The sequence below is a fragment of the Electrona antarctica genome (genome assembly GCF_951216825.1).
Source record: "Electrona antarctica genome assembly, chromosome: 18".
Taxonomy (NCBI): Eukaryota; Metazoa; Chordata; class Actinopteri; order Myctophiformes; family Myctophidae; genus Electrona; species Electrona antarctica.
Window position 1 is genome coordinate 23,391,521 of NC_136799.1, and position 23,834 is coordinate 23,415,354.

Sequence of the window (23,834 nt, forward strand, 5' to 3'; positions counted from 1 at the left end):
CAGCTCAGTCCACATTTTTTGTTGCCTCCTGCAGAATTCGCTACCCTCCAAGTCCAACCCCTCCCACACCACCACGTTTTCTGGGCCACTCGGGAACGAAGAGACAGAGAGAGAGAGAGGGGGTGGGGGAGGGGGGGAGGGGGAGATGAGAGGGAGGGGGGCACTGTGGCAGGCAGAGAGAAAGGCTGAGGCAGGCCAAAAAATAGAAAGAATGGCTAGGAAAGTGAGGAGAGAGAGAGAGAGAGAGAGGGAGGGTGTGAAACTGTGAATCATGCACAGACTGGCTGTCCTCGGGTCTCTGTCCACCATCTGCACTACCACCCTATATGGAAGTCCTGAGGGCTAATGTCATTGTGAGTGTAGGCTATTACACTCTCAGAGTTAGGGAGTGTGGCCTCATATGACAGCCCAGTGCTCCTCAGTGCTGAAAGACACACATTTTGTTTTATTGTTAAAATTAGTGTTACTGTAAATACCTCTATATTCTGATAGAATCATTGCTAGAGAGTGTTTGTTCAATAACAAAGGTCCCCCTCATCTCTCCAGCTCTTTAGGAAATTGAAAATGCATTTAAGATCGGGATACCACATGTATCCAATCGGGAGAACGAACTCATACAGGATACGGGTTAAATTGGAATAAGGTGTGTACGGTTGTATGCAATGCAATGACACCAAACATGAAAAATTGATTTGTATGGAAGCACACACGTGCACATATAGTCTAGAGTCTAGACGAGGCAGATGAAAGAGTCACAGGACAGAGACAGTCACACACACACACACACGCAAGGAATACTCGCATAGCGCATACATTTCTCAATTTACAGAAAAACCACATGGCTCAAATGGGTTCTATCACATGATTTCTTTTAACAATACTAGTGCTACACATTCTCTTACACACACACACACACGCACGCACGCACGCATGCACGCACACACACACACACACACACACACACACACACACAGTGCAGGTCATCAGGGACCGAGCAGCATAGCCGTAGAATTCATTATAGTAACCTGACACTAACCCACAGGAAAGAAGGACATGGTAGTGTGTGTCTGTGTGTCCTGTATGTGTGTAAGAGTGTATTATACAACAGGTCGTTTCGAGGAAGCAATCTGATTGGTTGAAACAGCCTTCTAGTCGTGCCAGCATGATGGAGCGTATACACCTAATCAGCTGCTCTGTTCTCCCAGAGCGCAGCAGACTGAGTTTCTTGGGACATTTGTGGTCGTAGTGGCTACATCTGTCATTGATGCGAATGTCTTCATTTTAAGGGGAACTGTTGTATAATTGCAATATTTCATGAGTGTGTGCTTTAACGTCATTAATGCACTAATGCGCTGCCTTTTGCTGGAGACCCCCCCCCCCTCCCCAAGGACCCCTGGGGGTCCCCAGACCCCACTTTGAGAATCAATGGCTTAATATATACCCGATTGTACAACGCTGTCACACACCTAAAATAGCTGATCGGCTAGTGTCGGTGTGAGACAGCGGCATGTGACGAAACCACCTACTGTATAATGAGCAACATGGAGTCACGCTGTAAGAACTCTCATTTCTTTATTCAATAAGTTTATCATTGTTACACATGACCACAAATAGAAAACATTAGCCCATAAAAAGGACTACATAATTAATAATAATAATAATATTAGGCAATACTAAGTTGTTGTTTTTTTTACAGTTGAATCAGGGGAGGGATACGTAGTACAATAATCACCAGAGGACTGAAAAATGCAGCATTTCTGTCTATTAAAGGTTTTCAGATCAGTGGAACACACACAAAAAGCTGAAACCCCCTCGTACACACACACACACACACACACACACACACACACACACACACACACACACACACACACACACACACACACACACACACACACACACACACACACACACACACACACACACACACACACACACACGCATGCAGCACAGAACAGACGAGCAAAAAGATCCTCAACTACAAAATACAACTTGTTCCCTATGACGCGACCCCCCCCCCCCCCCCCCACCCACCTTCGTCCCATCACAATTTTACATAATCAGTTCTTATTATCTTCAGGAGTGTGTTGTATACGGTGGTACACTCTCTCAACACATGTATAAAGTCCTTCTATGTACACAGTAAAATCCAGTGTTCATTTAACTTGGATAAAATTGTTTTTTCCCTTCTTTTTACTGTGTGTATTGGTGGTTTCCTTTCATTTGACCGTGACCCCGTTAGTGGTTTAAGCTGTTGAACGAAGAGAGGAGAACAAATTGATGTCTTGAATGATAGCTACCAGTCCAGATGATTCTTTACACAACAGCTTAGATGGCCAACATTTTTAGAGCATCATCAAACCAAATGTACTGTAGAAGAAAATTGTAATTGTTAATGTGCAACGAGGTTGTAATTGGAGGCAGGGGTACGGGTGAAGGAATGAGGAGGGAAGAGTGGCGTTGTTTGTCAAACACACTAATCTCCTTAGTTCTGCTTCAGTCTCCATGGCAGATTGTACACAAACAAAGAGACAGACAGACAGAAAGACTGACTGACTGACTTATTCACTGACAGATGACTTGTGGGCTGGCTGTTTGTAACATGCCTACAAACCCCCTTTGGGCATCTCCTCTTCTATCAGCCGCCTCTCATGTTTGCAACAGTAATCCACTCCATGACGTTCATGCGAGGTTGCCCAACTGTGCGACATCCTCCTCTTCGTTCCATTCCTCTTCCTCCACACTCCTCCGCCTCCCCCCCGCTGTTATTGCCTCTAAAAGCGGATATTTCCTGAGCTGGCCCTCATGGTGGCTGCTGGCACATTCGCTCTGCGACAAAGGTGGAAGTTTGGGATTTGGTTTGTTGTTTGTTCAGTTGGTTAAAAAAAGTAAGGTCCCTGCTTTTCTGTGGTAGAGATGGCAGATGAGTTTGTCTGGTTGATCCTGCAGTTGGTACTGTAACTGTACATGAAATTAACAAGTTTGTTCAGGAGGTTTCAAATGTGTGTGTGTGTGTGTGTGTGTGTGTGTGTGTGTGTGTGTGTGTGTGCGTGTGCGTGTGCGTGTGTGTGTGTGTGTGTGTGTGTGTGTGTGTGCGAGATGGCTGGCAACCTGAGAACACTGAGGTGGTTAAAGAAGTGCTAGTATTGCCTGCGGTTGCTTTTGTCTCCGCTGTCTTGTTTCCGCACTCGGGGAATCGTTGATCAAGCGGATACCAGACAGACATTCATTGTGTTCCACAGCTTCTCTTGCAGGCTCACGTCTCTCCTTCCTTTCACCTCTCTCATGTGCTGAGGATAAACACAGTGCAGAGCTGTGTTCTTTTTTATGTCTGCCCTCTTGCACTTCACCTCTCTTTAGCTCTCTTCCCCTCCCTGCTCCTGTCTGTTCTTTTCCAGTCAGCTCCGAGGGCCTTTGTGTGTGAGCTGGGCTCCCTGCAGAGCAGAGGGTAAAAGGCTACAGATTCCATGGTGTGTGTATGCGTGAGCTTACACACACCTTGCTTTGCACTCTTTCATCTCCTGTCTTTCTCAATGAAGCTGCTTGTTCATGAATGCACATGAATCATTCCTGTCTCGAAACATTACAAGTGAATGAGTTTCATTTTCCACCTCTTCCAAATAGCCTCCAAATGTTTTTCCCCCGTCATCTTATCGCTCCTCTAAATCGTCTCAAAACCTCCTTTTGTCCTAGTTTCACTGGGTCACTAACCCCAAAAACCTCTCACGCCACAGTCTCCCAGGTATAACGCACACACTCTCTCTCCCATAACTCCAGCAATACGTAACAACCCTCCAAGTGGTATGGTGAACTCTGTTATAGCATCCTCTCATTCTGCATGGTCTTGTAGTAGTGCTCCTGCTCGGCGTGGCTGTGGGCCGAGGGCCGACGGGGCAGCGTGGACGACCGCGACAGAGCCTGGCCTTGGCCGTCCATCAGCAGGTCAGGGTGGGGAGGAGGCGGGAGCATCAGGGAGGGGCAGGACGGTTGAGGGGACGGGGGCATGTGGGAGGACGAGGATGGGTGAGGTGGTGGGGGCAAATTGTGACATGAGGAGGACGGGTGAGGTGGTGGGGGCATGTTGTGACAGGAGGACGGGTGAGGCGGCGGGGGCATGTTGTGACAGGAGGACGGGTGAGGCGGCGGGGGCATGTTGTGACAGGAGGACGGGTGTGGGGGAGGAGGCATTTGGCTGGAGGAGGGATGAGGAGGTGGGGGGAGAGGGGAGGAGCTGCGGTGGTGAGGGGGCGGTGGCAGCGGGGAGGAGGACAGCAGGTGGGGTGGAGGTGGCAGAGGGGCGGAGGAGGCCATGGAGGGGAAGGGTGGGGGAGGCAGCGGAGAGGAGTCCTCCTCCATTATCTCTACCCCCCCTCCCCCTCCGCCTCCACCGCCCATCGAGGAGGACGAGGACAGGGAGTCCGTCTTGATGGGGAGGGTCCGGTAGTCGCGGTACTGGCTGATGTTGTCCTGCCTCTGCAGAGCGCTGCGGTGGTGTTTCTCTGCCTCGGCGTCGCCCCCCGCCCCGCTCAGCATGTTCCCGCTGATGGTGTTCCTCCACTCCCAGGGCTTCCCGTTGCTGGTGGACACGCGCACCACCGGGTGATGGGGCGCGTGGGCGTCGATGGTGACGATGCTGGCGATGCTGCCCGGGTTGCTCCCGCCGATGCTGTCGCCGCCGCCACGGTCCGAGGGGATGCGGTAGTACGGCGACTCGGAGCCGTTGGAAGACCCGCCCCCGCAAGAAGAGGCGGAGTCTGAGGTATTGGCGGAGGGTGTGACCGGTCCACCGTGGCTCTGCTGCATGGACATGGCTATGACCTGGAAACCCAGACAGGACCAATCAGTCTTTTACACATACATGCGTTGTGTTGGAAATGTTTCTTCGTCAAAGCACTACAACTGTTCCCATTTCAGTTTCCAGAAGACAAATTCTGATGAATGAAATCTGTTAATTCAGACAGAATTTCTGATATCCCTAGTTTCTACTCTATTACTAGAGTTGGGAAGGAATAGGCAGTAGTGGCTACTGCTGTGCTAATGGAATATAAATGTAGTTAATATGTAGTTATACAGATGTCAGATAATTGCCAGGAGTCTACAAGAGAGTAAGAGTAACTCACTTATCAAGAACCAGAGTCTGGGAATGTAAATGTTCCGAGTCCTGACGGGCATGAAGGATCACTTCAATTAAAAATACAGTTAAACAGTTAAATAAATAACCCCCCAAAAATGTTGATTATCCCATATATCATGATAGCTAGATTTATCAGTACACCCACAATGTGGTGCTGACCATGTTTGAGCAAAAGTCTCTTTTGCAACACTGGATGCCTGGCAGTTGAAATTAAAGAGTGACACAGCATGACAAATGACCGTTCAGCAACACTGTAATTATATGTCACCTCACCTGCATGATTCTGGGCTGGCCGGGAGGCTGGTTGGGCAGAGTGCTCGGAACACGAGGCGTCGACACGGCGATAGGGCCCGTTCCCGGCTCCTTGGGCCCACCTCCCTCGGTGAGTGTCAGCCATTTGGCTCGGGTCTTGGCACTCTTGGGGGAGACAGGCGGGGGCCGGCAGGCCTCCTCAGGGATGTGGACCAGTGGGGGGGGCACCACCCCCCTGGACCCTGTGGGCGTGGCGTTGGGCCGGTTGGCCTGCACTGTGGGGTAGAGGGATGAAGGCATGCCCTGTTCTCCTCCCTCTCCTCCTCCTGCGCCTCCTTCCTCTCCCCTGTCTGCTCCCTCAGACACCTCCTCCTCGTCCCGGGAGCTCTGGCTGCGGAGCTCCATGGAGCGCTGTTTCCATTCCGACACCAGCTGCCGAGACCTCTGGGGGTCGTAGGGCACGTGGAAGGTCATGTGACGCTGCACGGTCACGCCGACTGGCTCGTCCGAAGGCGAAATGGGGCTGTTGCCATTGGCGACGCGGGGCAAGGTGTTGCTGAACGTCACCATGGTTTCCTTACCCATGGGGCCACGGGGCGCGAGAAGCTCCACGTCGGCGCTGGCTCTCTTGAGAGAGGCCAGCGACGCCTTGTCCCGTCTCACCTTGCTGCGCCCCCCGTTCCCCAGAGCGGCGCCCAGCTCCTCTCTGCTCTCCGAGGCCCTCGGGGTCTTCCTGTACAGGGAGTCGTGGCTCCGCTGGCTCAGCACCCTCAGCTGGTCTTTGTGCTTGGCTGGGGAATGTCTAGTATGAATTGGAGCATCTTCCTCGGCCGCCTTGAAGTTCCCCACTGCATACACAGCCTATGGAAGCAGGATGGAGAAGAGGCAGTGGTGGAAAAAGTACTCAAATGTTTTACTTAAATAAAAGTACAAAGTCAAAGACTGCAATGTAGATGTACTGCGTTACAAGTAGAAGTCCTGTATTCAAAATGTACTCAAGTAAAAGTAAAAAAAGGCATCGGCATCAAAATGTACTTAAAGTACTAAAAGTAAAAGTACTCATATTGCAGAATGTCCCATTTCACAAGTTCAAAATGTGTACAAAATATTTTGAAAATAGTCGCTCTACAAGCTCACAATGCGTCGCAATGCGTCGCATTGTGAGCTTGTAGATGGGCTATTTTGAAATGGCCAAATATGTATAGGGTTGAAGTGGTTAATGCATGTTTTCTATTCAACATTAAACTCTCCAAAGTAACTAAAGTTTAAAAAAAAATTGTAGTGGAGTAAATTAAAGTAAAAATTTTGGCTCTTAGATGTAGTGGAGTAGAAGTAAAAGTATTGGAAATTGGAAATACTCAGGTAAAGTACAAATACGTCAACATTGTACTTAAGTACAGTACTTAAGTAAATGTACTACTTTCCACTACTGAGCAGAGGGGATGGAGAGAGGAGGGGCACTGGGAAAAGAAGGGTATACAGCACGGGAGGTGTGAGTGGGGGGGAGGATTTGTGGGGTGAGAGAGTTTCAATAGTTTCTTTCCATGTCAACCCAGGCTGCCAGGAATCTGTCTTGTTGTGCTCAAGACAGACACACAGGACAGGACGTTAGGTACATGTGTGAGCGGGGGTGAGAAGAAATGAATGAAGAGAAAACAGTGCTCAGCATGCTTAATGGAGCACTGGGCCGTGAAAGTGTATACTTTCTTTCATCTAGGTCGAGGGGGAAGATTTTTTCATTTTCTTATTAGCGTGATGCATACACGAGAGCATGAGTGAATAGATAGCTTCCTCTTTTTCTTCTGTTTAGAGTAAGTCTGCATGAATCGCTTGCTTTCTCTTTTCATCCTTCAATAGCTTGGAGGAAATGCTTTCTCTTTTCAAAAGTGTAAGATGAGACAGAATAGAAGGAGATGGAACGAGAAGAGGAGGAGGAAGTGGGGACGGGGACGGGGTGTGTGGAAAACTGTGGAAAGTTTATGCTTAAAACCGTGTGAAATTGTTTCAGAGAATTCTTATCAGATTATCCATTCTCTCTTTCGCTCCCTCTCTAATGAAAAAAGGCTATTTTTGGCCTGCCTTAAAAAAATAAAAGACAGTAGAAAAACTCTTGGGATGAGAAAGTGTGTAAGCCACATAAGTTAAGACCAGCAGTGTGTGTTAGCACAGGCTGTGTGATACATTGTGAGGTAATGCGGAGAACAGCAGCGATTGTTAGCACAGGCTGTGTGTGATACCGCTGAGATATGATGACTGTGAAGATTCATTCAAACAAAAGCTGTTCCAATGGGAGAAGTGGATCTTTCCATGTTTACTTTAACTGCACAACACGGTACTGACTGCAACTCATAGTCCCAGCCGACGACAATGAATGCCAGCGTTTGAACCACGTGGGAACGCTCATGCACGCAGCTAAACCCGAAATAAATGCTGAACACAGGCAGTATGATAATTCCACATTACCATGTAAATGTCTTAATGATAAATTACAGTCATGATTACCCTTCTTTGTACTGCGCACGCACAGGCAGGCAGGCAGGCAGGCAGGCAGGCACGCACGCACGCACGCACGCACGCACGCACGCACGCACGCACGCACACATTCATACACACACACACACACACACACACTTGCGTCCGCCCGCACGCACGCACGCGCACACACACACACACACACACACACACACACACACACACACACACACACTTGCGCACGCACACACGCACGCACACACACACGCACACATGCACGCACGCACACAGCACATAGAACGTATGTCACTGACCAGGTAGACCCCGATACCGGCTCCTATGACGTATCCCACGTACACATCGATGGCGTGGCTGCGGTGCTGAGTGATCTGTGTCAGTCCCGCAAGGCCTGCAGCCATACAGAAGGAGAACACCAACAATGGCTTCAGCAGCTTGGTGGTGCTGCTGATGCACACGTTGAAATACATCTGCAGAGGGAAAAGACGGAGAGGAGAAAACAACCCCATATTAACTTTGATTTACTCGTCAGTGTCTTGTGCCCAAAATTGCCGATCGACAAGCTGTTATGAGCTTGTAGAGCTGCTATATTCGGCACTGCTATATTGTAAAACGAGTATGAAGTAGGCGTTAGAGGCAGAGTTGGAGAAAAACTGAAAAAGACACAAGACAGACAAATGTACAATGGTTGTTTTAAGAAAAAAACAACAACAAAACATTGACATCAATAGCAGTATCGACTTCCACAGTTAATTTCTTTATTGTGGATTTCAGAAAACTCCCCACATAAGTTGCTGGTGCTTTGCACAATTTCCAGTCCAAAAATTCCAATTACATGTGGGAGACTATGTCTCATTTTATTGCAATCCTGAGTGAAACCATAAGAAATGTTTGAGCATATCCTACTGTATATGCCTCAATTAAAGAGTAGAAAAGGCTCTCTACACTACAGGCTGTATCTCAATTCATATCACAATTATAGTATTTTCAACATACTTTCTTTAGATGTTTTGTCCAATTTGTGAAGTCCCCCAGACAGCGGAGAGACCAATGCGAGGGCGGAGGAACCCACTGACAAAAGCGGAGCAACAGCTGCAGCTCTACTGCTGCTCCGATTTGCACAGTTTTGACAGCACGTCTCAACTCAAACAAACCAAACACATGCTTGGTTCCTCCCTTCTCTCCCTCCCTCTCCTCCTCTCCTCCCTCTCCTCCTCTCCACCCGACAGGCTTAACGAGCCCACACAGGGGCTCTGCGAGGCGGCACTGATGTCTCCAGTGGCTAACCGTCAGTGGTGTAAACTAAAGCACTGGTTCCCAAACCTTTTCATGTCAAGGACCCCCTCATTAGGACCCCTATTTAAAAATATATGCCAAGGACCCCCCCCCCCCCCCCCCCCCCAATAAGAGAAGATTTTTACGCCTCTAGCAGTGATTTTCAGCCATTTTCATTTCAAGGGCCCCCGGTTTGACCTGAATTAGGTTACGGTCCCCTATTTAATGACATTTCTATCTCTGAGACCCCAATTTATATTGTAAAATCAATGTTAATTTGAGTGTACAAATGGAACCAAATGGACCCCAATGGGTCCATTTGGTTCCATTTGTACACTCTCTGAGTTACAGACCCGTAATGGTCGATTTGGTTCCAACCTATCATTTAGCTGGGGACCCCCTGGAACTGCCTCAGGGACCCCCCCCCCCCCCACACACACACACACACACTTTGGGAACCACTGGTGTAAAGTAATTAAGCCTGGCTCCAGCCCCTGAATCGCCAGCCACGCCCATAACATACTAACTGTCAGAGGGATGACTGTGCTGTTTTACTGTACGGCTCTCTAGTCAGCCCGCTGGGAACACGGTGGCCAAGCAACCAGGGGTGTAGCACTTGAGGTTATCACTGACTGCAACACGGCTCAGTATTTAATGAGGTATTTACATCATGGCTCTCTGGCCCTCGGATAGCTTCAGCTTCCCAGTTATTTGATCAGCATTGGTATTCTTCATTTCTTAGATAGTACAGTGTAGAGAGACAGGAAACCAACAGACACATGCAAGAAAAATCCCCCCCCCCCGATCCTGGGATTGCCTATAGCCCCCATATGGAACCTCTCCCTCCACCAATGCAATTTTACAGGCAGCTTCCCTAAGAAAACATGGCACTGGGAAAACATGGCACAGGCTGACTTCATTCGCGATTTTAATGCTTGTTTCAACCTGTCACTTAGATGTTCTTGTGCGCAAAAAAATTATAAAAACATCTGAGAGCAGGGGGCCGACCTTTACTTTTTAGATACGATGTGCGGAAAAAGGTAAGAATTGTAGATAATTGTAAATAGATAATGTGCGCTGGTTCTGAACGCTGCCCATTCATCCATCCATCCATCCATCCATCCAACCATCTTCAACCGCTTATCCGTAGTCGGGTCACGGGGGCAACTGCTCCACCAGAGAGCTCCAGACTTCCCTCTCCAGAGCAACATTAGTGACTTCCTCCTGGGGGATCCCGAGACGTTCCAAGGCCAGTGAGTCGATGTAATCCCTCCATCTGCGCCTTGGTCTGCCCCGGGGTCTCCTCCCAGTGGGACGTGCATCGAGGACCTCCCTAGGAAGACGCCTGAGAGGCATCCTAACCAGATGTCCAAACCACCTAAGCTGGCTCCTTTCCAGGCGAAGGAGCAGCGGCTCTAGTCCGAGTCTCTCCCGCGTGACTGAACTTCTCACCCTATCTCTAAGGGAGATTCCAGCCACCCGTCGGAGAAAACTAATTTCGGCCGCTTGTATTCGGGACCTTATTCTTTCGGTCATGACCCACACTTCATGACCATAGGTGAGAGTAGGAACGAAGATTGCTCGGTAGACAGAGAGCTGAACGCTGCCCGTATAGGCTAAGTGGGTGGGACCTCATCTCAAGGCTACAGTATAGCAGAGGGAGAGGTATCAGAGGTTCCATATGGGGCTAGGGATTGCCCTGATTCCTAATGAGCTAACTGACTAAAGCACTAGCCATTTAAAGTATATTTGAATGATCTATTTGATTTTCTCAGTGTGTGTGAGAGAGAGACAGGCTGGTTCAACACACCACACAGACAGACCCATCTCAGTGTGTGTGAGAGAGAGACAGGCTGGTTCAACACACCACACAGACAGACCCATCTCAGTGTGTGTGAGAGAGAGACAGGCTGGTTCAACACACCACACAGACAGACCCATCTCAGTGTGTGTGAGAGAGAGACAGGCTGGTTCAACACACCACACAGACAGACCCATCTCATGCAGCACAAACACAAAGACAAGCAACACGCAGGAAGTGCTTACGGAAATATAGACAGCAGCGAAGCCAGAGAGCGTTGCATGCTGGGACGGAAATGTTTTCCTGAGGGGAGAGAGGGAGAGAAAAGAGAGAGTGAGGGCAGGGGTGAGAGACTGAGGAGACATATGCTAGTGAGATGTATGCTAATATAAGTGATCGGCTGGTGTGAATAGAATCGTGTGTGTCGTCCGCAGGAGGATGTGTGTGCAATCTCTGAAGATGAACCAAAGTGGCATGCAACCTCTTCTTGTTTGTGATTTTAATGGGGCTATTCAACACAAAATATCTATCTGCCTTTGTGTATCCTCATGCTGTGTGTATCCTTATGATGTGTGTGTGTGTGTGTGTGTGTGTGTGTGTGTGTGTGTGTGTGTGTGTGTGTGTGTGTGTGTGTGTGTGTGTGTGTGTGTGTGTGTGTGTGTGTGTGTGTGTGTGTGTGTGTGTGTGTGTGTCAAGGAGAGTGTTTGTCCTTGGATTTGTGAATTAATATCCATAAATAATTTTGGGAAGGATGTTGGGGTAATTCAAGTGAGTGAGATGGGGACAGAGATACTCATTTAAATTATGTGTGTGTTATAAAAAAAAAGAACTGAATCACTAATCTATCCGAATATGAATATCTGTGTGTGTGTCAGTGGATATATGCTGAATTTAATTTGATTTCAGTTTATTATCAGAATATTCTTCTGTGTGTCTTGCGTCCCAAGTATAAATACCACAACATATAATTAGCGCTGTCCCCTCATTGTCAATTAATCAATTCATTGGCCGGTTTGGTTGTAGGCAACCAAGACTTTGTTAGTTGATTTGTTAGTAATTTTATGATTTTCCTGCATGCACCTTCTTGAGAACCCTATAGCTATACGCATTTAATTCTGACAGTCTATAACTTCCATATAGCCAGTATTCATTGTGAAATCAATCAACACTAAAATGTTCAGTTCTCAACTTACCTCACCAACCTGGAAAGGCTGTTCTCTTATATTATATGCAGCAAACACAGTTTTACAGATTTGTTGATTAAACCAACTAATCGATTACGGGTTCCTATGATTATTAAGACTTTCTGGACTGACTGTATCTTAAGTTCTGCATTTATAATGCATTATAATGCAATTATAAGGCATTATAACACTTGTTATAAATCATGCATAACAACTTATAACAAGGTTTATAAAGCTGCTGGTCATAATGCATTATAAACTCAGCAGAACAGCACATAATCCCTACCAGGTAACACTGTTAGTGTTTTGTGTTTCGTTTTGTTTAGTGTATACAGTTGGGTGCCACCGATATTGTCCCTTATCATTTGACCCATTTAGGCCTGACCTCAACATTTAAAAAAATCCTTCTAAATCCTCCAGTTTTCTGAAATAAATATTTTCATGATTTTTGAAAAATAGCAGACCTACAAAGCTCGTAGCGCGCCACTCGGTGGCGCGCTATGAGCTTGTAGATCTGCTATTTTTCAATAGCTAAATTATAATGTTTAAAACACCAAAAGGGGTTCCCGCCCAAAATGGGTTAACTGTCCTTTTGCGCAGATCACGCAAACCTCAGCAAAAAGAAAAGGACAATATCGATGGCCTCCAACTGTATGTTAAAAAAGGAAGATAGCATGTTATCTGTGTTACTATGATGTGTGCCACATTTCTGAATAAAAAATATAAATACCAAAAAAAGATCAGACATTATGAATAAGTGGCTGCATTCAATGCATTTTAATCCAATGTAATCATTCCCTATTACATGCAGTGCTTAGTCCACACAGGAACACTGGTCTGCACTGCGTGTGTGCACAGATTCATGTATATTATATAATGTGTTTGTGTGCATGTGTGCATACATTAATGCGGTGTAAATGGGGTTGTCTCCATTTTGTTTGTGTGAGTATAAGTATCTCTGTATCAGTACCATTAAGACATAATCTCACCCTGTATATGCGCTTCGTCTATCTGTGACGTCTATGTGTTAAATTACCAAAACATTTTTTCTTTTTTGAAACAGATAATGCTGCATACAATCTGTTTGAACCATCCTATAGCGGTATAAAGAAAAAACTATCTAGCACAACAAACACGAACAGTTACCATCAAAATAAAATGTATTCACATTGTGGAGCAATTCGCTCGCTAAACATTCTTGCGGGTTCATCTACTTATCAACCAACCAGTAAGTGTCCTAGCCGACACCAGGGTCTAAATGTCCCAGTGGAAGTGTAGGGAGACCACCTGGTCCTCCAATCGCTGCACATGTGCCAGTAGGTATATTGTACTAGACGAGGTTCAGGTCACTGCACCCCCCCCCCCCCTTTTTTCCCCCTAACTGTATATGTCTCTTTTCCCTTTTTACCTCTATGATGAATTCCTGTTCTGTTCTTTGACTATATAGAAGTGTCTATTTGTACGTCTCTAAATGTTTTGATGAATTGAACATGGTGGACCCTCTTGTAAACAAGTGTAATGCTTAATTGGGTCGTCCACTCACAGTTAACAGTCTTTGTATTGAGTTTATGCTTGAAATGTACTGTAATTCTACAAATATTTCAATCAATCAATCAATCACTACGTGGCCCTCACACCTCCTGATATGCCCACAATATATATGGAGATCTCTGTATGTGTCAGTCCTTATCCCTTTTATGCCCATATATGGAGACAGTGACTTTTATTGGTGCCAGTATGGTGCTGTAAAGCATTTCCTCTCCCCAAAATGGCTATCCAGCATGTGTATTAGAAACACTTACAAGTGCATCTGCATCTTACCTAGCTGACATAATTGCGTACGGGTCTTTCCCCATGCAGATGTTGTCCATGATGTAGGCATGGTTGTCACATGACACTCCCGGGGCGGTGTAATTGGGCTGGCAGACGGTGAGGAAGAAAGGGGAGTGGTACCCGGTAGCCAACTGGATGACATCTGTCACCAGAGCTGTTGCTAGGAGACCAAATACATGAACACCTAGGGGATGAGACGGAGAGGGCGAGAGAGAGAGAGAGAGAGAGAGAGAGAGAGGGAGAGAGGGAGAGGGCAGGTGGGAGAAAATATGTCAGTTAGTGAGGCAAACAAAAGAGCAGAAAGCCTCTATTGTGCTGCTGTCTTATGCACTTCTTCTCAATGTCTCTTTCTCTTTTTGTCTCACTGTGTGCAACAGAATAATATACATTTTTAGACTGCTTTAACCTTCTTGGTTTGGTGCGTGGCTTGGATTCCTCTTTTTTATTAGACCATTAGCGTCTACTCAACACACACAAGATAACGTTTTACTGCTGTACTTTGTTGAAGTGCAGTTCGAACCCTCATTCTCTTGCAATATAACACATTGAATAATACAAGCACCACTTCTTCTATAGTCAACTGCATTGACCTGCAGAGGGGTGCACAGCAGACTCTGCCATGATGATTTATCTGTGGCAGTTATTTGGAGTTGTCCGGCTGTTTTGAGAGTTGTTTGTGAGACCAGATATGGATCTGGACTGGAGTGGTTGTGAGGCCCTCAGCTCAGTTTCACTATCAAGATGGAGTGGATTTATATTACACTCTCGTATAAGTCCATTTATTACGCTCTGTGCGTCGTCAACTTAACCTTGAGTATATCGCTTTGCAGCGAGAGAGACAGAGAGAGAGAGAGAGAGAGAGAGAGAGAGAGAGACACGGTGGAGAGAACAAGTCAAAGTCATGGTTAGAAAGGCAAGCAAAAGCCTCTGTGGATTCTGCACATTATACTGTACTTACCTTAGTCTGTTTATCTGTATTTAACATTATAACTCTATTTCTCTCTCTTTCACAAAGTATAGCAGTGACAGCTGAATACCACTTCATGTAACAGTTCTTCAAAAAAAGGCGACCAAGGGCGAGGTCAACACTGAGGGGTAGAGGTAGAGAGAAGACCCAGTCAGCAGAGAGGTAGAGGTAGAGGGTAGAGGTAGAGAGAAGACCCAGTCAGCAGAGCGAGTCAAAGTCAAGGTGAAGAAGGCAAGTGATTAAGAACCATTAAGAGCCTCAGGGCAGTATTATGCGTGTCTTAAGTACCAGGTCTTATGACTTAACTTAAGACCTGGAGGCGTGGGCAATGCTGTTTGGCCACTCAGAATAGCCAAATGGCATTGATCACGCCTACAGGTCTTAAGTTAAGTAATAAGACCTGGTACTTAAGACACGCATAATACTGCCCTCAAGGTGTTTATACACATGACCCTGATTCCTTTCACCAGCCTGCTGAAATAACCTTCAGTAACAATCCCAAACTTTGTTTTGGGCCCATTATAAAGCCTCTTCACAAACAGTGTAATTGTGTCAAATTTAATTAATTTCCTTGCAGTTTCCACTTGCAAGGTTCATATTATTCGCCCTCTAGAAATTCTCAGCACAGTAGTAATGCCTATTTCATTCTTGGCCACCCTTCATTTAATCCATGTAATTAGCTTTTCTGTCTATTGTGAAAAGGTATAGGTGAAAAGATGACAGCTCGAGGGTTGAACTGACACTGATAATATCTTCTCCTAATCCTAAAATGTTCTTTTCTCGACGACCTAGAGGTTTTCTTCTTGCGTCTTATAGATAATAGAAAATGGGTCTAGACTCATGTTGTGTAGCACAGAGGGGGTTGATGAAATATAGTGATAACACACTGCAAGAAAGAAAAATGATCCAGTTACACATATTTGCAGGTGAGATAAAAAATACTCATGGGGATTTTATAAAGGAATCATTCAGTGTCGGATAAAGTCCTCCTTGGGATTTTAAAAAGGAGACATTCAGTGTCAGAGGCCACTCCATTTCGTCAAGAAATATGGAAAAACCTTTTGCTACGAAATATTGAAGAAAGGTCACGGTGCACTGACCACTCTCCTCTCCTGCCAGAAGAAATGAATAAATAAATAAACGGGTCGACAGGCAGAAGCAAACCTAAGACAGAGAGCAGTTTGAATGCATGAGTGGCAAAACGGCAGTATCCTTGAAAGTAGAGTCAATAACTACTTGATGAACTGTATTCTCAAGCTTCCTACAGCACCCCCACACCCCTCCCGCCCCGTTATGACTACTGCTGATTTCTATTGGTAAATGGTAAATGGTGCATTTATATAGCGCCTTTATCCAAGTCGCTTTACATAGATTGTGCATTACATTCACCCATTCACACACACATTGCGGCGGAAGCCATGCAAGGTACCAACCAGCACATCGGAAGCAATTTGGGGTTCAGTGTCTAGCCCAAGGACACTTCGACATGTCGACAGGAGGAGCCGGGATTCGAACCGCCGACCCATGGATCATTGGACGACCTGCTCTACCTCCTGAGCCACAGTCGCCCCTATTCCAGGACGGCCTGCTGTGCTGCTCTGTCTGTCTAGCACTGGCCCAGCCCTCCTCTGTCTGTCTAGCACTGGCCCAGCCCTCCTCTGTCTGTCTAGCACTGGCCCAGCCCTCCTCTGTCTGTCTAGCACTGGCCCCGCCCTCCCACCGATCGATCACTGTTATTGACAAAACATTTCACCGGTTGTCAGACATACCCACGAAGCGCACTGTTCTCCGCAGGAAGGAGTTGAAGTTGCAGCCTCCCGCGTTGATGCTGCCCTCTGGTTTGGGACAAGCCTTCAGTCTAGACTGCATACAGTACATCACACCCTCTCCCACCATGATCTTTAGAGAGAGCAGGAGAGAAACATGTGAAGAGTGGTGTTATTAGTGTGGTTGCCAGGCAGTGGCAACCAGACTATAGTAATTGCCCGACTTCATTTACTTATTCCGTATAAACTTTTGTATGGTCCCTGTGACGTCATATGGGTCAATATATCATCATCATCATCATCATCATCATCATACATCATGATACTGTGCGTGTGGTCGTTGCAACCATACCTTTCTAGTTGGATATCGTTGCTGTCAGGCAGAAACCTCCTATCTCTATATTCTAACTTTTTCTCTTTTCTTTTTTTCCCGTAAATTAACACCCTGGCCTACTTGATCACTCTACGCGTGGTATTCAACTGACGTGTGTGTGTGTGTCCAGCTGGTGCTCGTTGTCAGTCGATAATGTCAAGGCAATGATGTTTATGCACTGTCAAATAGGTCTACCTACATCTATTCTAAGGTAGCATATACCTGTATAGACATAAGACATATTTTCCTGCTCATTACTGTGCAGAAATATACATCTTCGTGTTTGAGCATAAAATGCATTTTGAAAACCCACACATTTTTGCCCCCACACACAATCATTCTACAGTTGTGGCCCCCGGCCTAATCTAGTTGAATAACCCTACAGCATCAAAAGTAGCAAATGCACAAGCTCGACGCGCAAGACAAGCTTATAGATCTGCTACTTTTGAATTTAAATCCTGAAAAGTATTACAGTTTTTGACATAATGAGGTTTCCACCCGACAATATCCTGTGTTCACAGCTCCTTTTATACACCGAGAGCAACGTTAAGTCTCTCAAAGACAGCTTGGCTAACACTCCAAGGGTCATTGTACAGTATGTACGGTTTGCTTATCTACAAATGCTACTGTACGTGTGTTAGTTAGATAGCATCTTGCACTCTATTTACATGACCATGTACCCTTTCATCTCTTGACTAGGATTCCAGTCATTCTGGATAAGCGGCAGCGCATCTGCATAATTGTTAAAAGAGATATATTCTCTTTATATATTTGCATATTTCATGTCAGACAGACAGAGGAAATAAAAATTACATGAGAGAGAGTTTTATTAATATTGAATCAAGGTCTTGCAGTGATACAGAGAAGACAAGATAAAGATGGAATGAGCAAAAGAGGGGCAATTAGAATGTTAATAGCGTTGAATGTCCTGGTGATTTCTTTTTTTACTCATCTTGATCTATGGTGAGAGAGGGAGCGAACGACAGAGAGAGGTGCTATTGAGTAGTGATCAGTTCCAATCAAGTTGATAGATGAGAGGTGGAGAGGTCTGCTTGTTTCCATGCTGCTGATGGATTATGAGTGATGTGTGTGTGTGTGTGTGTGTGTGTGTGTGTGTGTGTGTGTGTGTGTGTGTGTGTGTGTGTGTGTGTGTGTGTGTATGTGCATGGGTGTGTGTTATTGATTAGAGGGTCTGTGGTGTGCGTGCGTGCGTGCGTGCGTGCGTGCGTGCGTGCGTGCGTGCGTGCGTGCGTGCGTGCGTGCGTTTGTGAGTGTGTGTGTGTGTGTGTGTGCACTGTGCATGTGTGTGCGCTCGCGTGCACGTGTGTGTGAGAGATTGGTGTGCAAGGCAATGTCAGGTGTGTGTTTATCAGTGTCCATCGATCGCTATCCATGAAGTGAGATTGAATTTGCCTTGAGTGTTTGATAATGCATATGTCTGCATGTTTGAGGGACCAACGTGTGTATGGGTGTGTGTGTACATGTTTTTGTAATGTGTCCAAATGTGTAGCTGTGTGTGTCTATAGTATCTCTTAACCTGTGTGCTGCGCTTGCTTCCCTGATATGTCATGGCCATGGACAAGCATTTGTGCCATTTGTTCTTTGTAATTCTGCATGTGGACGTTTGCATGTGTCTTTTTTGACAGGGGTACCCAAACCTTTTCAGCTTGAGATCCAAAGAGAGATATTTGGTGTTTTCCCAGGACCCAAACTTACAATACATTTTGAATTGATCAATGTTTTTGGACATTTGAAAAAGTATTATTATTATTATTTTCTTCTTTGCAGAAAGGGAAAAACAAAATCCAATGCTCTCTCAAATGTTGTCCACTGTGTGAGCAAACACTCATTCAAAGAATCTAATTACAAAAGTAATATATCTAAATCAGCATGGTTTTTGCATGTCCATTGAGAATATGTATTGTAGATGAATAAATGGTGACAAAAATGTTCTGTGTTCACACACATTTTAAATTGCTTATGTCTACATGAAGAGCAAAAGCAATACATTGCAAGACTGAAAAATAACAATGCATTGACAAATCGTTCGATAAATGCGAAAAATCTCTGTCCCCGGAGTATCGCGAGAACTGCTTGACCAATCAACTCCAAACTCTACGTGTGTAAGGCAGAGGCCCCAGGGGAGTGGTGTGCTGAGTGGGAAGTACTGTATTTGTCGGGCATTTTCATTTTTTTTTAAAGATATTTTTGGGGCTTTTCTGCCTTTATTGATAGGACACAGTGGAGACAGACGCAGCAATAGATGCAAAAGTAGATGCGAGTGTTTGTAGTTTTTCCACAGACTCGCATGAAAGTCTTGTAGCCGCACTAATGTTTGCGGTCGCTAGGATGGTAACACAAAATAATCAAACCAGGCGGCAACTACAACACACAAATCCATCTATATATCCTGTGGCCTGATTTGTTCTTTGACCTGATTTGTTCTGCGCAGCGCATTCCAGAGGTGTGCACAGTTGCAAGCGTGCAGCTTACAGGGTACATTGCTCATGATGATCGATACAAAAGACCAAAAACTGAGCCAAAACGGGCTGCAACCCTGTTTGGGAAACACTGTGTGTGTGTGTGTGTGTGTGTGTGTGTGTGTGTGTGTGCGTGTGTGTGTGTGTGTGTGTGTGTGTGTGTGTGTGTGTGTGTGTGTGTGTGTGTGTGTGTGTGTGTGTGTGTGTGTGGTGTGTGTGTGTGAGTGTGTGTGTCTTACGGAGGCAGCGGGCCCAGCGAAGGCCAAACTCAGCAGCATCAGGAGAGGGATGAGCTCATCTCCTGTCTCCACGTAGGGCATGGAGAGGTCGCGGTCATGGCAACGGTACCCCACTACTGCTGGGGACAACACATCTGTCAACTCCAGGAAGTACAGCGACACCAGAGAGGACAGGACGATAGGGAGCTACACACACACGCATGCACGCACGCACGCACGCACCCACGCACACACACACACACACAGGGCAAGGACAAAGAGTGACCAGAATTTAATATTAGTGTGTGTGTGTATGTATAGAGAAAACATGATTTATTCGTATACACTCATCACACTGACACAAACATCGGCACACGCACGCACGCACGCACGCACGCACGCACACACGCACGCACGACACACTTTCATATCATATCCATATCCAAGGGAAAACCAGTGATACCATTTCCAGACCATACCAGTGGTAAGCCGTGAGCTGGCACCACTACTAAGACTCCTGCACATACCAGTGGTCTAACATGTGTAGGTCACTGTGCTGACCATTTATACCTCTTCTTTGAGGAAGCCATTGATTTCCGTTAATTTCGCTATGAAATAAACTTCATTAAACTTACTTGAGGTATAGGTAAGGAAAATAGGACTATTTTATTGTGCCACTATTGTTTGGCAAAATTAGGTTAGCGTTGCGTTTTAAGTCTAGACAAATTTAGTCCCTGGTGATAAGTTATCACCAGGGACTAAACTTGTCTAGACTTAAAACGCGTACACGATTAACATTTAGCTCGTAAATCAATGTTATCACTGATAACATTGATTTACGAGCTAAATGTTAATCGTGTACGACAACCACGACCTATAAAATGAAGCAATTAACGGTGTGTGGGCGCTATACAGTATGACTGAAGCAGTGAGGACTAGACCATGTTTAGATATATGGTCCTTTAAGAGTGATTAGTCATCCATGTGCATATGTACGCACGGCGCACGCACACGCGCGCGCACACGCGTGCGCACACACACACACACACACACACACACACACACACACACACACACACACACACACACACACACACACACACACACACACACACACACACACACACACACACACACACACAGACAGACAACAAAGAGTGATTATTTGCACATAGTGAAGTTATTGATCCAGGACATACAGTGATTCAGAGATGAAATTAGCATTGAAATGGTGAATCAGCATTCCTTCCCCTTCTCACTCCATCTGTTGTCTCACCACATGCACACGCATGCATGCATGCTGCATCACCTAACACACACAGACGTCACGTGCATTCGTGCGCACAGCAATACACAACCACTTATACACATACTAACTAAGACCAATATTACATGCCGTACAGAGACAAAAATACAATGTCTCTGTCGGTCTCTCTCTCTCTCTCTCTGTCTCTGTCTCTCTCTGTCTCTCTCTCTCTCTCTCTCTCTCACACACACACACACACACACACACACACACCTCCACAAAGTAGAAGCAGGGCAGTAGGGTCATGCTGTCTTTGGACGGTTTCCTCTTGGCTTTGTTTTTGGGGGACGTCATCTTGGGGTGGGACCAGTCACAACCTGTAGGCACAGCATTTATGATGGACATTAAGGACAGTTTCTCATTATCCAGATACCCACTGTTGTTGACACTGTACACATCTACCGGTATCTATAAATGCACCAAGTCTATGTGTGTACGTCTGTAATCCACGTAACTCGAGCAATGCCCGGGCTCTGGACAGGGCCCCTGCCCGGGCTCTGGACAGGGCCCCTGCCCGGGCTCCGGACAGGGCCCCTGCCCGGGCTCCGGACAGGGCCCCTGCCCGGGCTCCGGACAGGGCCCCTGCCCGGGCTCTGGACAGGGCCCCTGCCCGGGCTCTGGACAGGGCCCCTGCCCGGGCTCCGGACAGGGCCCCTGCCCGGGCTCCGGACAGGGCCCCTGCCCGGGCTCCGGACAGGGCCCCTGCCCGGGCTCTGGACAGGGTCCCTGCCCGGGCTCTGGACAGGGCCCCTGCCCGGGCTCTGGACAGGGCCCCTGCCCGGGCTCTGGACAGGGCCCCTGCCCGGGCTCTGGACAGGGCCCCTGCCCTAAGAGGGAGACTATTGAGGGCAAACTTCAATCCTTGGTGCAGTAAAGTGTGGCTGTGGTGGTGGTTGCCCTCTTAATAAACACATTACTTAGTTGACTGGAGTCCCAGATCAATGGAACTAACATAATACACTTTAAAGGACAACTTTGTTTTTTTTCAACCAAGGTTCATGTTTAAGTTTGTATTAGAGAAAGTAAAAGATGAGAGATTTATTTTTCATTTGCTGCCTTCTTTCATTTTAGCGAACAAGTGGTTAAATATGTTACGGGGATTTCTTTATTATTATTTAAACTATGACTTTTTCTTTGTCTTTTTTCATTTTTTCCCCTCAATTTTTCATATGACAAACATTGTTTGATTATAAAGTTTGGCATTTTAATGTAATTAAGGAGTCACAATTTATTTCGTTATGGTTAGCAGCAGACAGTTAGCACATTTAGTTTGTTGTTGTCAGCTGTGAGCAAAATGCAAAGAGTACAAGCTTTGTAGTTTGGCTATTTTGGCCAAATGTTGGCCCCAGAATAGGGGCGCTAGGGTTCAAGTGGTTAACCAGCACATGGACAATTGGACATTCATACTGCATTTCATAAAACACATTTGATGAACGAAACGTTCATTCTAAATGTTCATGAAGATCTTGGAGCTCACATCATTTATATTACACATGCAGGGTAGTCTTTTGAAAAACGAGACCCATTGTTATTGATGTGCTGTAATACACCACGTACACAAACACATGGATACACACAAATGCACACAGACTCATGTAGAACTTTGTTGCTTTGCTTTATAGTGACTCACACACACCCACACACACACATGCATGCACTCACGCACGGACCTATGGCACGCACGCACGCACGCACGCACGCACGCACGCACGCACGCAAGACTATCTGCAGTATTGCCCGAGGGGCTTAATAGTAACATGTTTGTAGAACACTGATGCTCTCAGTGTTGTAAATATATCATGTTTGCTGTTTTGCCGTATTGCCTGAGAGACTTCATGAATACTTCCCCCCAAAAATGATGTTCTTTCTATCAACAAGCGCATCCAGCTTAAACCTTATAATAGGCCTACATCATAAACATTGTTATAAGTTGTCAACATTTATAACAAGTGATATAATGCCTTATAAGTGCATTATAATGCATTATAGATTATAGATCCAACCTTAATAATATACAGTCTTAGTCAAAAAGTCAAGTCGCTAAGAGTGAATTATTCCTTATAATGTGGAGATGTTCTCAGAGTTGTTGGTTGTTCTGCATACTACATACTACATACTAACCTACCTGTACTCGGGACTCGGGAGCGATGCAATTCGGGAACAATGCAAGTTGGAAATGCATGCTACACCTATTTATGCAATATCCATTGTACCGTTTGTACCCGTCTGCCTGTTTCCCTTTTACGCTTCTCGAGATGCATGAACTACACACACACACACACAGAGGTACAGAGGTTATAGGAGGTTATAGGATAACATACAGTTGGGTGCCACCGATATTGTCCCTTATCATTTGACCCATTTAGGCCTGACCTCAACATTTTAAAAAATCCTCCAGTTTTCTGAAATAAATATTTTCACGATTTTTCAAAAATAGCAGACCTACAAGCTCGTAACCTATGAGCTTGTAGATCTGCTATTTTTCAATAGCTAAATTATAACAATGTTTAAAACACCAAAAGGGGTTCCCGCCCAAAATGGGTTAACTGTCCTTTTGCGCAGATCACGCAAACCTCAGCAAAAAGAAAAGGACAATATCGATGGCCTCCAACTGTAATTAATAGATTAAGATATTCTCAGTGTTGTAACATGTTGGTTGTTCTGCTAATGTTATAACAACATGGTGATCTGGAGATGCATTCCATTTCAGTATTGTAAATACTGAAATGGAATGTTGGCATGTTGCTGCTGCTAT

The 23,834-nt window shown here is 45.9% G+C and overlaps 1 protein-coding gene across 1 annotated transcript; it reads right to left on the minus strand.

The window, feature by feature from the left end:
• Positions 1–3,816: 3,816 nt before the first annotated feature.
• On the minus strand, positions 3,817–21,373 carry plppr3a (phospholipid phosphatase related 3a; the record flags this gene model as incomplete). The annotated part of the gene is made up of 8 exons (XM_079528447.1): positions 3,817–4,818; positions 5,408–6,247; positions 8,173–8,346; positions 11,198–11,255; positions 13,958–14,153; positions 16,706–16,835; positions 19,795–19,980; positions 21,293–21,373. The coding sequence occupies 8 exons, from the start codon at positions 21,371–21,373 to the stop codon at positions 3,817–3,819; spliced, it is 2,667 nt and encodes an 888-aa protein (XP_079384573.1).
• Between the last annotated feature and the right edge of the window lie 2,461 nt (positions 21,374–23,834).